Genomic DNA, 12,919 nt, shown 5'->3' on the forward strand with positions numbered 1-12,919 from the left:
AATATCGCCCTGAAAGCGCTTCTTCATTCCTTTTCGACCAATCTGAATCGTTTTCGCCTTTCGGGTCAGGTAAAATAGGGTCTGGTTCCAACAGACGCCTCTCCCCTGCTCCGGCACCGCTAGCAAGATGCAATGGAGTCATTCCTTCACTGTCTGTAGCATCACAATTTGCGCCGGCGCTGATCAGCTGAGATGCAATCTCGTGAGATCCTTTCATGCTGGCTACATGGAGAGGAGTACGGTTCTTCTCGTTGGGTATCTCGAGATAATCCTCCTTCCATGCCGTTATGTGGCAAAGGATCAAGCTGACAATGTCTGCGTCTTGTATTATAGTGGCCGTCATCAAAGGCGTCCATTTTGAAGAATCCATGATATAGAAATTCGCATTCTTGACAAGAAGTAGAGCAACGGCCTTCTTGTGGCCGCTATAAATAGCTGCGTGGAGGAGGGTCCAACTTTCGCGCATCTCAATAGCATTGATATTTGACGTATCCGCTTGAAGAAGGCGCTCCACAATCTTTCCACTATTTCCCCAACAGGCCCAGTGCAGTGGAGTCCAGCCATCTATATTAGAGACATTGGTGTTGGCTTGTATTTCCAACAGCAGATCGACGATATCGAGGTGGCCCATTCGACAGGCCGCAGCAAGTGGGGTATCCCCGTTGTTCAATGCTGCGTCGATGTTTGCGCCTTTATTGAAAAGTAGGATGGCCAGCTCACTATTTCCCTCAAGACAAGCTTGGTGGAAAGGGTGACGCCCGTCACAGTCACCTATAGTGACATCCGCTCCACCACGAATGAGACTTTGGGCTTCAATTTCGTGGCCATATGCGATGGCGATGTGGAGGGCTGTCTGGCCAGATGCGTCTTGCGCATCGATCTTACACTTCTTCTCACATAATAAAGAATCGAACTCTGCCAAGGTGGCTGCATCAGCTGTCCGTCGAGCTTCTGCTGTAGCGTGCAATGTCTTATGCAAGGGGAGAGGTTCAGATCCACCATTCTCTCCCATCTCAAGGCTAGGGTTATCTTCCTTGGAAGAACGGGACACTATGCTCGGTCCGGGGTCTCGGGTGGCCGTTGAAGCCTTCTCCTGAGACACAGCCTTGTCACTTTCGATTGGGAGGGTGGGTTCAGCTGTCATGATAGTGGTCAAGAAAAAAAAGGGAACGAAATAATCAAAAGTTCGATACAAGGGAATAAACTGCCCTCTGACGATGTGGACAGATTTAAAGCAGCTCTTGAGATTGAGCAGATGTTACAGCCTGCACATCCCATGTAGCTGTTCATCTTCTGATTGTTGGCAACATAAATTCCATGAGGGACTCGTGCAACGTCGGTTCCTTTTGTCGTAAGTTGGTTCGAATTCGATCATCTCCACATCACTGCAGGAGTTAAGCTGTTGTGTCACCATGACCCTCGAATGCCTATTGGGCGTCGGTTGTGCTACCCTTTTCAAAGGCGAGACAATGAAACAAAGAATAGAATGTCTGCCTATCGAGTTGGATGGTGCTGAACGCATTTGACGAACCTGGTTTCAGAAACAAGGCCATCTAATCTCACCTGCATGAACCGACTACGAGTCGGGCCACTGTGCCACTCCTTCAGGTCACGGTGTAAAATGCTTGCCTTTCACCTAAGTAAAGCAGCCTCTATCTCAGACCCACTAGTCTGCGACTTACTCCGTACCCAGGAAGCTGAAGGAGTGACACAATGACCCAACTCGTGGTCGCATAACACTATTGAATCTATACTTATGCGCGTGAGCTGCTTAGGATATAACGCTGAACCAAGCATAACTTCAATTTATTATCCGCAAGTGGCTAGCTCCAGTACTACTAACGTGGTTTAGCCTCTCTAATCCCTACTCCTTGTAGATACCCCCTAGAATACCCGCTAGAGCCCTAATCCGCCGCCGGGCGACATGTCTTGGCATGACACTAGCTTTAGACGGCGTTAGGTTATCATGAGTTCTCTTTTAAAGCGGCTCAAAAATCCTCAACCTCGCTCCTCTTCTGCCTCCCTGCAGTATCTTCATTATCTACTCGCAGAAATACCCCAATATGTCTCAGACTCATCCTCTCATTCCTCTCTCAGTTGACGAGACCAATCTAGCCCGCGACGTTATTCGGGCCGCTCATCCTCAGAATGTCTTGAAGTTCCGTGTCATTTACCTTGAAGAGCCGGCGAAGGAGGTCTTGGCACCTTACCTGGATCTAGAGCATGGTGGAAAGATCACCAGTTCTACGCCCAGACCTGCTCGTGAAGCTCGAGTTCACTTTGACACAGCTCATGGCGGCAAGCCACCTCAATCGCATGAGGCTATCGTTGACCTCAACACAAGAAAGATAAAGCAAATTGAGTCAATCCGCGCGGATGCTCAAGCAGCTTTCACAAGGTATGCCAAATCCATACTCAGCGTCTGTTGCGATCAGGGACTAATTTAATGGTATAGCGAAGAGCTTGATGACGTGCGAATTATCTGCCGAGACTCCCCCGTTTTCAAGGAGCGCATCACCAAGTTCAACCTTCCCCAAGGCTTTGAAGTCGTTGTTGAGCCATGGCCATATGGTGGTCTGGATGCAGCTGATGACCCCAATCGCCGGCATATGCAAGCTCTGATCTACGCTGCTGACAGCAAGAACCGCGAATGTAACTTCTGGGGCTACCCTCTACCCATCATTCCTGTCATCGACGCCGAGACACGCGAAGTCATCCGTATCCATGAAGTTGCCACAGGCGGAGGTAACGACCCTCACACTTTCGCTGAGGGTGACTACGCCCAAGTCAATATCGATCATATGACACCATCTGAATACGTCCCTGAGCTTTTGCCAGGTGGTCTGCGAAGAGATCTGAAGGAGCTCAACGTTGTTCAACCATCCGGACCCAGCTTCAATGTTGAGGACTCGAATGTGATCAATTGGCAGAAGTGGAGCATGAGGGCGACATTCAACCCTCGTGAGGGTGCTGTCCTGCATGATGTCCGTTTTGACGGCCGAAGTGTTCTGTACAGACTGTCCATCAGCGACATGACGGTTCCTTATGCGGACCCTCGACCTCCGTTCCACCGTAAGCAGGCTTTCGACTTTGGCGACGGGACACTTGGCGATGCTTGCAATAATCTGCAGCTTGGATGCGACTGCTTGGGTGTTATTAAGGTGAGCAAGGTCATTCTCACTATGTAGTCTTAGTATACTAACAGGGTTCCAGTACTTTGATGGTGTATTGGTTGATCACAGCGGTACCGCACGCACGACCAAAAATGTTATTTGTTTACATGAGCAGGATAACGGGATTAACTGGAAGCATACGAACTGGCGCACTGGTCGAGCTGTCGTAACACGCAGGCGAGAGCTTGTGGTTCAGTTCATCATCACGCTGGCCAACTACGAATACATCTTCAACGTAAGTTATCTCTCCTCTCATTATGATGAACCGACTAACACAACACAAGTATATCTTCGATCAAGCAGGAGCCATTACCGTACAAGCCCGCGCCACCGGCATCGTCTCCTCCGTTCTCATCGAAGAGGGCAAGACTGCTCCCTGGGGCAACGTCGTGAGCCCCGGCATTCTCGCCCAAAACCACCAACACATCTTCTGCGTACGCATCGACCCCGCCATCGACGGCCACAAGAACACCCTCGTCCAAACAGAATCTCTCCCCATGCGCATCGACGCTCGCACCAACCCCAACGGCAACGCCTACCAAGTCGTCACAACTCCAGTTACAGCCTCAGCAGGTCTTGACGCGAATCCGTTCACAGATCGTACTTTCAAGGTGCAGAATATGGATAAGCTTAATCCTATTAGTGGACAGCCTGTTGGATATAAGATTCTTGCGCCGGTGACGAGGCCGTTGCTTGCTGATCCGAATTCTACGCAGGCTAAGAGGGCTAGGTTTGCGCAGAGACATTTGTGGGTTACTAAGCATCGTGATAATGAATTTTATGCTGGTGGTCGATATACCCTGCAATCGGTCTCGGAGGTTGAGGGTGTTGCAGATGCTGCTGATAGGAACGATGATGTTTTCCAGCAGGATATTGTGTTATGGAGTGTATTTGGTCTTACTCATAACCCCAGAGTAGAGGACTGGCCAGTCATGTAAGTGTCAGAAGACGTCGCATTTGAGAGCAGCTTTACTAACCAATACCAGGCCCGTCGAGATTCTTGATCTCCATATTAAGCCTGCCGATTTCTTTACAGCAAACCCGGCTATTGATGTGCCTGGCAGGAAGAACTTTACTTCCCAGCTCACAAATGCAGAAAAGGCCGAGGAGTCATCATGTTGCTCAGACAGTAAGCCTCGCCTATGAAATATCTATTCTGAGAATGTTTGGGAGTTATTGCAAGCACTGAGGATGAATCGAGAGTACTGGTAGACTAGTATTATAAGAATTTACAATGTCTTTATTACACACATTCAAAAGAGATAAGTACTATTTAAGTTACTCTATATGCTGTGAAAATATCTATGTTTGTTTGAGCAGCAATGACTTTGTCTCAAGCATAACGCAACACAAGCCCTGAGAAATTTTCGGATATTGAAGGGATTAGGATTACATCTTCAACTCTCAGATCGTAGAGCAGTAGTAAGTGGACTTGAAACTAAAGCAGGGACTGTATTTATGGGTCATCTGAACTTTCTCCATCATAGCAGCTTCCTAGTGTTTATCGTGGCGAAGATAATGAAGCCGTTGTCCAGGTTGGTCTCGATCCCTTGGCTCAGGAAACGGCCGACGGCCGACGGGCAAGACTTTTCTATTTTTGGCATGGGTTCACGGCGAATGCGGGGGGACTAAGCTCGATTCAGCATTTCCAAGCGATCGGCGTACTCAGAATACTGGGTCATTCTGTCGGTTCCCCACGGGGTATGACTTGACATCTGTATCTTCAAACGACGAATACTGGGGATTGCTTGTTATTACCTGACATGGTTCCAGAGCATCGGGAATGTCCGGCGGTCTGGTACAAGGCTCACCAAGGTGGCTAATCATGAGTCGCTGCCCTCGTTTATTGTCATTACAGATTCCAAGCCTTGTTTATGTTAATGACCTCCCAAGCGTTACACCGTTTGAAGCGTTGGAGGCCGTTAAATCGCCTAGTCGGAATGAGCCGATGCATGGCCATATTAATTCAAAAGCACTCATAAAAAGAAGTAAGGCTCTTATAGAGTAAGCTTTTGAACTATGATCAAATATAGAACAAGCAGTACCAGTTCACAGCGCTTCTGCAGTAGAAATAGCAAAGACATATTTCTTTAATAAACTAACATAATATATTTACAGTTCGCTTCACATGTCGTCTACACCTCTGCATCTATCTTGTTGACCTTGGAGTCATTGTCGTGTTCTCCAATCTTCACCCCGCTGGTTTCCTCGACTCCACTAACAAAGAGCGCGTCTTCCTCAAAGGTAGGGCCCTTGAAGTGATGCCTTCCATCGACGAACCACTGAATCGAAGAAACAATTATGATGGCTGCAAATGCAACTACGGCGTAGTTCATGTTCGAGGCTGTAACATCGCTAACGGGAGGGAATAGAAGGAAGATAGAGATGACGATCGTGTAGGCAATGCCAACCTGCATGGAATAGTCAGTAAGAGAATTAACACGCTAAGCGACTCAGTAATTGTACTCACGAGATTGCAGATCCAACCGAGCCATTCTGGCAGCACAAACGGTCGGTTGTCCAACAGCCCCTTTCGTCCTTGGAGACAGTTGATGGCAGGAGTGACGGCATATGAGATGGAGAGAGCGATAACAGCAGCTGATAAAATGGCGTTTAGTGCACTGGTTGATCCGAGATAGACGAGTCCAAAAATGATGACGATTCCGTTAGTGAGCAAGAGGGCGTTAACTGGAATGCCCCATCGCTGGTCAACCTTGGCAAACACTCTGGAGAAGGGCAGGCCTCCATCGCGAGCGAAAGCGTAAAGGATACGGGTGCTCGTAGCCATGATACCAAGGGTACCAAATACGAGACAGATCATGGGGAAAAGTAACAGACAAACAGTGCCAGCTTTGCTGTTCGTCGCTTGAAGGTAGATCTCAACGAGAGGACCAGTTGGGGAGGCGACGACTGCGTCTACATCCTTGATGACGAATAGAAGGCAGACCAGGAAGGCGAAGCCTGTGACAAGACCCATAGCAACACAAGCAACCATGATGCGAGGTCCACGAATGCAGGGCTGGGGAATCTCCTCGATCATATGCGCAACAGCATCGAAGCCCGTAAGACCAAGACCACCCTGCAACAGACCCAAAAGGAATGCGACACCACCAGGCCAACCAGTAGAGTTGATGAATTCTCCAAAGACAAAGCTAGCTGGCTGGAAGTCGGGAGCGCTGGTAGCCAAGACAGTGATGGTAGTAGCGAGGAGACCGCAGACAGACCAAATCAAAGCAACCTTTGTCATGAAGGGCAATCCCGAAGCCAGGAAAAGGTTAAGGAAGAATCCGAGGAATGTGTATAAGAGGAACAGCAAGAAATACTGCCATCGTGTCGGTGCGAATTCGGGGTCGTACATGGTGATGATACCGAGAAATAATTGGCCGCCCAAGACACCACCAGAAGCAGACAGAGCAACCCATCCACTAACATTGACCCAACCTGTAACCCAAGAGACAATGGCTACCCATTTTGGAGGCGATATGATAGCAGCCCACTGATACTGGCCAGCGCTGGTAGGATAACACGAAAGGAATTCAGCGTTAGAAACAGCAAGAGACAAACTGCCTACTCCAGCTGTGACCAATCCCCAAATAACAGCCGTAGGACCACCGCTAGGAAGACCAACAGATAAACTCGACGCAAGCGCAGTCCAAGAATTGAGGATAGAAAAGGCAAGGCCAAGCATGGAGACGAAGGAGAAATTTCTCTCCAACTCCTGCTTGTGGCCTAGTGCTGCAAGTTGAGCGGCATCGCGTGCTAAATCAGCTTCGTGATTCTTCATATTGCTGATAGGGTTTTAGAAAGGAAGAAGGGTGATGAGTTCGACATGGAGAGAACGGGGTGAGGGTGGATTTTGTGGTGTTGGATAATAGATGAGTTGATCTAAAGACGGCGGATGGAGATATGCGATTGGTTGGTTGAGGTTGTATGATTGGTTGGTGGTAATCGGCCGTCGGGGGACGATAAGAGTGATAGCGATTGTGAGATGTTCCACTGAGTTATCGGAGATTGCGGGGGAGCTACAGGGGCTAGGCTGGATGTCTAGGGTATTTACGTTGATCTGATTCAGAGAGCTTTATTCTTTTTTAGACACCACATTCTAGGCATAATAAAGTGAATGCGTTCAATTACTGGACTGAACTACGGTTCTGTGGCATCGCCCTGACATTATGCTTAAATGTGGTGACGTTTAATAGTCGCGGTGCATTTCTTTTCCGAAGTTGAAGAGATTTTCCTTCACTTGAGGTAGCCCGATTTCTGGTAACATATACTGCCAACGAGACACCATCACAGCATTAATCATCAGTATTAACATCAGTATTCAAATATGTCTCCCACATTTTTCCTAAAGCATGATTTATCGAACTACTTCTCCCAGTATAGTAAGAGTCTTTCTCAACACGCAATTGGCCTCTTACGATTCCTCCCATCGTATATCCTTCTTCACCGCAATCGTACCCAACGGAATCTCATCCACAGCAACCGCCTTCGAGTGCTCCACTACCGTGTTGTGCTGATTATGATACGTCTCTGGCCACAAAACAGGTTCCTCGGCCGAATCATTATCATGTAGTCGGCGAAATGGACCATCCTTGACAGGACCCTTTTGTCTGTCCGCTGACTTGGGGCCGCTGCCACCAATGGTGATGATTCCTTCTTTACTGCGATCTTGCGTCGTTTTCGTAATGAAGCGACCGAAGAGGACGTATAGGAGCGGTTGCATCGTCGGTAGACAGGCGCAGAGAAGTCCAACTGATGGTTCGATAACTGTCCAGATCCAGGGGGTCGAGATGAGTTCTGTTCAAGTTCGTTAATGCCCCTTCATGCCACCTTAGATAGGAGAATGGGTGCTTACTAGTGAAGTCTGCCTCTTGCCCGGCTTGCAGGAGATTGACGATGTACTTCAAGCGAATACAACTGATGATCACGATCCTATTTGAGGTGAGCACATACCTTCTTTCAGATTCGTCAAGGCACTTACAATCCTCCGAGGAGAAATATTCCAGCGATAGCAATCTTTTGCGACCTCGGCACCTGGACCTTTGACACCTCAAAAACCGGCAGCGCAATAATCATGGCATCCATAACAATATTCGGGATCGAGTTCCCAATGAAGAAGCGATTCTTATCCAGGCAAGTACCTTCTTTCATAAACGGCTTCCAAGCTTTATCGACGGGCGAGCACTGGAAGATGGATGCAAAGATGATGCCTATCCACCAGGAAAAGGTCATTCCTCCGAGAATATAGCCACCGATTCGCATGGATTTTGTCGGGAAGATTCGATAGTACATTAGGAGGATGCCGACTTTTATGGTGCAGAGAACTGTGCCGTATACGAATTCGGTTAAAACTAGACACTTTTAGGGGAAAAGCTGTTAGGTGATTCGGACTGCAGTGATGAAGGGGATAGCCTGCTTACCAGCTGAGCTCTTCCGAGACGATTCGGGTCTTGCATCATGTTGACTGCCAATGGTTTTCCGACTCCTCCATAGGTCACAGCTGGTTCTGAGATCAGGATAACCAAGACATACACTGCAGGTTGGCGATAACTTACATGCAATAGCAACTCCGGCAGTGGCCCATAGTAACGGCTGGAAAGTTCTGTTATCATCTCGCTCCCATGGGGAAAGGAGAAAGTTCAGACTCACTAGTGATAGCAATATCATAAAATCGTCACGTTCAAGTGCCATCCGCTTTCGATGTCGAGCCCATACCCTAATAGCCACAACGCCGAGGGCGAAGGGTATGGAGACTGCGCTTACTATGATGAGTGAAGGTCCCTCATTATGGTTCAAGACTTCAGGTGGAAGGGTCGGAGCAGAGTTATTGACAGACATATTGCCGGCGGTTATAATGAAGCTATTGCAAAGACACCAATTCACCAAATCCGCTAGGAACGAACGTGGGGATAGGAACGTGAAATATGGTTTGAACTCATGACCAAAACCGGAGTAGAATAGGAAAAGGATTGAAACAGCTGATTCCTGACTCGCTCATCCCTCAGTGGAACAGAACGCGGCATACGCGGGTCAACGGCATTCACAAGAACAAACCCACAAAGAATGCAACCCTATAAGGCGCAATCAAGGTTCTCGTACCAAACTCGCGGTGTTAGTGTGCGGAAGAAACAGGGGTGTTTTCTTACCTAAACTCTAAATCGAATGTTGGCCCACTGGAGGATTTTCAGCCGCCGAACCTCACCTCACTTCCCCTGAGCTAAGAAAGTATGCGATGTTCTGGATCAGTGAACCTTTTCTTTCTATGGAGAAGAATACAGGGATTGATTATGAGGTTATGCATGGTGGTCTAGGGATCCACGTGGACTGCTTCATCAGCTGTTTTCTGCAATGCGACGATAGCGTGCATCATGATATTGTGGCTAATTATAAGAACGGCGGTTGGTCCCGTTCGTGAATAATGTGAAACATGCAGCTACATAAGCTTTGAAAGATCAACAGACCAGTGAAGAATATCTACCATGAGCGAGAAACCAGTTTTACTCTTCGTCCACGGAGCATGGCATCCCCCAAAATGCTACGACGCCATCAAAACCGCACTCACCAACCTCGGATACGAATGCGTCATTCCCAAATTACCTTCAGTAGGCCCTGAGAGTCACGGCATTACATGGGAAGCAGACAAAGCCAAGATCATCGAAACAGCGGAACCATTCTTCAGCCAAGGTCGTGAAGTCGTTCTGATCGCTCATTCCTATGGTGGCATTCCCGCGACTGCCGCGACGCAAGACCAAGGCACAGAAGAGCGGGCGAAACGCGGCTTGAAAGGTGGATTCCACTCGATTATTTTCTTAGCTGCTTTTGCTATCCCGGTCAAGGGCTGGGATCTTATCACCACTTTTGGTGGGGCTTATCCTCCCTGGCTGCAGGCAGGCGAGAAGTACACAAAGGTGAGAAAGATCAAATCGTTTGCATCATGTCGCTAATACTCTTTAGAAACAAATTACCAGGATGGCCGAGGGAGCTAGAGCGAGTGTTTACAGTGGTTGCAGCGAAGAAGCGATAGACAAAGCTTTGGAGTCTACGGAGCCGCATTCTCAAGATGCATTCGAGACGAGTCTGGACTTTATCGCATCGGATATCACCATCCCCAAGACATACATCATTTGCGAAAACGATCAGCTTATCCAGTTGCCTCTGCAAGAAAAACTTGTTGAGTCAACGCCTGGGATGAAATCTGCAAGGCTGGCAGCCGGTCATAGTCCGTTTGTGGAGAAGACGCAGGAGACTGCTGCTTTGATCGTGAAGATCGTCGAAGGTCGGGTGTAAATAGATTATACTAGCATGACTCATGAGATAGAAACGAGACTATCGGTCCTAATTGATGAAGGATTGAGCTCGCCCTTGCAGGGCTGGAGTGCGTGACACATCGGCCAACATCCGTGCGGCTCCGCAGATTTGTCCCGCAATATATCGGTCCCGCAGATGGGTTCCGCAGCCACGATTCATTAACACTGAGCCCAACCAGGAGAAACAATAGGCTTATTTTCCTGGCTATCCAAAAGCACTCGAATCGTCTAATTGTGACCCGTTGCAGCTCCCCAGATCCAGGCTGCCCAACTGCCCAACACATACACAAACAGCGCAACGAAACAGATCTTGCTAATCATTCTAGCATTCTTACCAGTTGGCCCTTGACTCTTCGTCTTGCGATCATTGATCATATCTCCACGCAAGATTCTTTGCTTTCGTGAGAATTGCAAGATTCGCAGGTCAGGAGCCCAGAAGGTGCCGATCAGCATTGCCAACGAAACGACGGTAGATGCAGTAGCGAGGAAGACGTAGACGATGGTGACTCGGTCGTAAGAGCCGTCGTCAGCGTCTTGTATGACGCCGGTAATGATCCGGATGATGATATTCGTCCTGGGTTGGAATCAGTTTACATGGCTTTTGTTAAGGATTGGTGTTGTCTTACGCGTTATTCATGGTCACCTTGGCAGCATAAGCAGTACCAAAAACGTCTTGGTGCCACATACTGGTTCGGATCCCTTCAATAATGGTCACGGGACCGAACGTCTTGAAGATGGCGTAGAATGCATATGAAGCCGCAGCGCTGCTGGCTGTAGAGCCCCAGTTGATAAGCCCCATCGATAACAGCATGCCAGAGCCACAGATAGCCATCTGTGTTACACGATGGCCATAAGTATCGATGACAGCTCCGATCAAAGGACTGAGGAAAAAGCCTTGGGTGATGTGTTAGCTTTTTGTGCCTATTCACATTCGGCGATTACTGTTGACTTACCCGCATATTGCGACAAAGAGGCATACCAACCAGCAGCCACGGCATCTACTCCAAAACGATGCTCAGCGAGCTCAGTGGCGTTTTGAGAGTAGATATTGGAACAGCTCGTTTGCACCATTGAGAATAGCATAATCGCCCAGAAGACCCACGGCAATTGGATGATTTTGTCAAGGTCGAACTTCTTGTTCTTCTCAACAAGCGGCTCACCCGTCGCCGGATCAGGAGGGGGACGAAAACGCCTGTGTGCAATTTTCGTGAAGAAGAAGAATACGAGAGTGCACAGGTTCGTGAAGAAGGCAACACATGCTCCAATCCAAAAGACCCAAGCGAAGTTTCCAGTATTCTAGGAATCATGAAAGTCAGTTCCCAACTTTGATTTGCTAGACAATTAGGTATCTCATACCTTGGAAATGACGTTGGCGGTGGAACTTCCAACAAAGCCACCAATTCTGGCAATACCAATCTGAAGGCCTATAGTAGTGCCAAAGCCTCCACCAGGAGCAAACCATCCCGCAAATACTCTGTAATACGCGATTTGAGTGGCAATGTCTCCCAACGCTGCTGCGACTTTGCCAAAGATCATAAGTGGAAAGGATCTGCATGTTGCGGCACCTGCGATGATGAGAGCACCTGCAGTCATGATCAAGTTTCCGTAAAGCATGGCACCTACATGGATCAGTCAAAGATGTTAGAGTGGAGAGCATACCAGCAGAACTTACCAGCACCGCCGATCCGATCCGTCAGAATGCCGGAAGCCATCATCAATAGTGTAACCAAGAACTCTTCACTAGCCTCAAGTAGTGCAAATTGTGTGTTGTTGATGTCTAGTTCCTTCTTGATTGTGCTCTTTAGTGATGATGTCAGTCGAGCAGACCAAGAAGCTCCGAAGCTGATCAGACAGATGAGCAGGACAGACCCAAGCCTCCAGGTCATTGGGACAATGGGCCGGTCATCTGCATCTTCAACAATTGAGTCAGAAACATCATCCTCATGCTTGACGGTATTGTGAGCTGTTTCAGGAGGGACTTCTGTCAAAGCTGAAGATGCTTCATGCTTCGCAGGATTTAGTTCACTCATAGTGAAACAACTTATCTATCAAGGCCAAGCAGCTCAATCTTAGGGATGAAAAACGATCTGGTCACAATCGTTTTACAAAGAGCCAAGCTTCCTACCTTATATGCTTGAATTTTCATGGCTATTGTGCATTTCCGCTGTGGCATGGTTAATTTGTGCCCTGGGGCTTCTGACAGCTCTGCACTAAAGTAGCTAATATTTAAGCTTGTTTCTCAGCCTCTCTTGGCAGGCTAGCAAAGTTTTTAAGCGTCATCACTGTGCTACAATAGGGCGGGAAAGGTTCCAGCTGGGGTCCTTTGCGCGAATTTATACGCGCTAAGGGATCAAGGTTTAACTAGTCTTGAGTTTGTTAAACGTCAGATGGATTCATCTGATAAGAAACATCTTATCCGATGGATCAGATAAGCAT

The 12,919-nt window shown here is 48.2% G+C and overlaps 5 protein-coding genes across 5 annotated transcripts; 2 read left to right on the forward strand and 3 right to left on the reverse strand.

Annotated features, from left to right (window-relative positions):
• Positions 1–1,992: 1,992 nt before the first annotated feature.
• On the forward strand, positions 1,993–4,343 carry BKA55DRAFT_649901 (copper amine oxidase). Its single transcript, XM_046197281.1, has 5 exons — positions 1,993–2,398; positions 2,456–3,161; positions 3,214–3,408; positions 3,458–4,107; positions 4,160–4,343. The coding sequence occupies exons 1-5, from the start codon at positions 2,064–2,066 to the stop codon at positions 4,317–4,319; spliced, it is 2,046 nt and encodes a 681-aa protein (XP_046045801.1). The 5' UTR covers positions 1,993–2,063; the 3' UTR covers positions 4,320–4,343.
• A 947-nt stretch (positions 4,344–5,290) lies between these two features.
• On the reverse strand, positions 5,291–7,191 carry BKA55DRAFT_649902 (amino acid/polyamine transporter I). Its single transcript, XM_046197282.1, has 2 exons — positions 5,644–7,191; positions 5,291–5,584 (listed from the first exon to the last, which is right to left on the reverse strand). The coding sequence occupies exons 1-2, from the start codon at positions 6,955–6,957 to the stop codon at positions 5,309–5,311; spliced, it is 1,590 nt and encodes a 529-aa protein (XP_046045802.1). The 5' UTR covers positions 6,958–7,191; the 3' UTR covers positions 5,291–5,308.
• Positions 7,192–7,497: 306 nt separating this feature from the next.
• On the reverse strand, positions 7,498–9,126 carry BKA55DRAFT_576879 (uncharacterized protein). The gene is made up of 6 exons (XM_046193528.1): positions 8,826–9,126; positions 8,732–8,768; positions 8,597–8,676; positions 8,158–8,534; positions 8,032–8,108; positions 7,498–7,973 (listed from the first exon to the last, which is right to left on the reverse strand). The coding sequence occupies exons 1-6, from the start codon at positions 9,012–9,014 to the stop codon at positions 7,591–7,593; spliced, it is 1,143 nt and encodes a 380-aa protein (XP_046045803.1). The 5' UTR covers positions 9,015–9,126; the 3' UTR covers positions 7,498–7,590.
• A 485-nt stretch (positions 9,127–9,611) lies between these two features.
• Positions 9,612–10,525, forward strand: BKA55DRAFT_576881 (Alpha/beta hydrolase fold-1). The gene is made up of 2 exons (XM_046193529.1): positions 9,612–10,084; positions 10,131–10,525. The coding sequence occupies exons 1-2, from the start codon at positions 9,656–9,658 to the stop codon at positions 10,461–10,463; spliced, it is 762 nt and encodes a 253-aa protein (XP_046045804.1). The 5' UTR covers positions 9,612–9,655; the 3' UTR covers positions 10,464–10,525.
• A 106-nt stretch (positions 10,526–10,631) lies between these two features.
• On the reverse strand, positions 10,632–12,656 carry BKA55DRAFT_678392 (major facilitator superfamily domain-containing protein; the record flags this gene model as incomplete). The annotated part of the gene is made up of 6 exons (XM_046198136.1): positions 10,632–11,057; positions 11,110–11,377; positions 11,437–11,779; positions 11,840–12,102; positions 12,156–12,528; positions 12,609–12,656. The coding sequence occupies 6 exons, from the start codon at positions 12,654–12,656 to the stop codon at positions 10,712–10,714; spliced, it is 1,641 nt and encodes a 546-aa protein (XP_046045805.1). The 3' UTR covers positions 10,632–10,711.
• Positions 12,657–12,919: the final 263 nt, after the last annotated feature.

Source organism: Fusarium redolens (genome assembly GCF_020744475.1).
Source record: "Fusarium redolens strain MPI-CAGE-AT-0023 chromosome Unknown BKA55scaffold_14, whole genome shotgun sequence".
Classification (NCBI taxonomy): domain Eukaryota; kingdom Fungi; phylum Ascomycota; class Sordariomycetes; order Hypocreales; family Nectriaceae; genus Fusarium; species Fusarium redolens.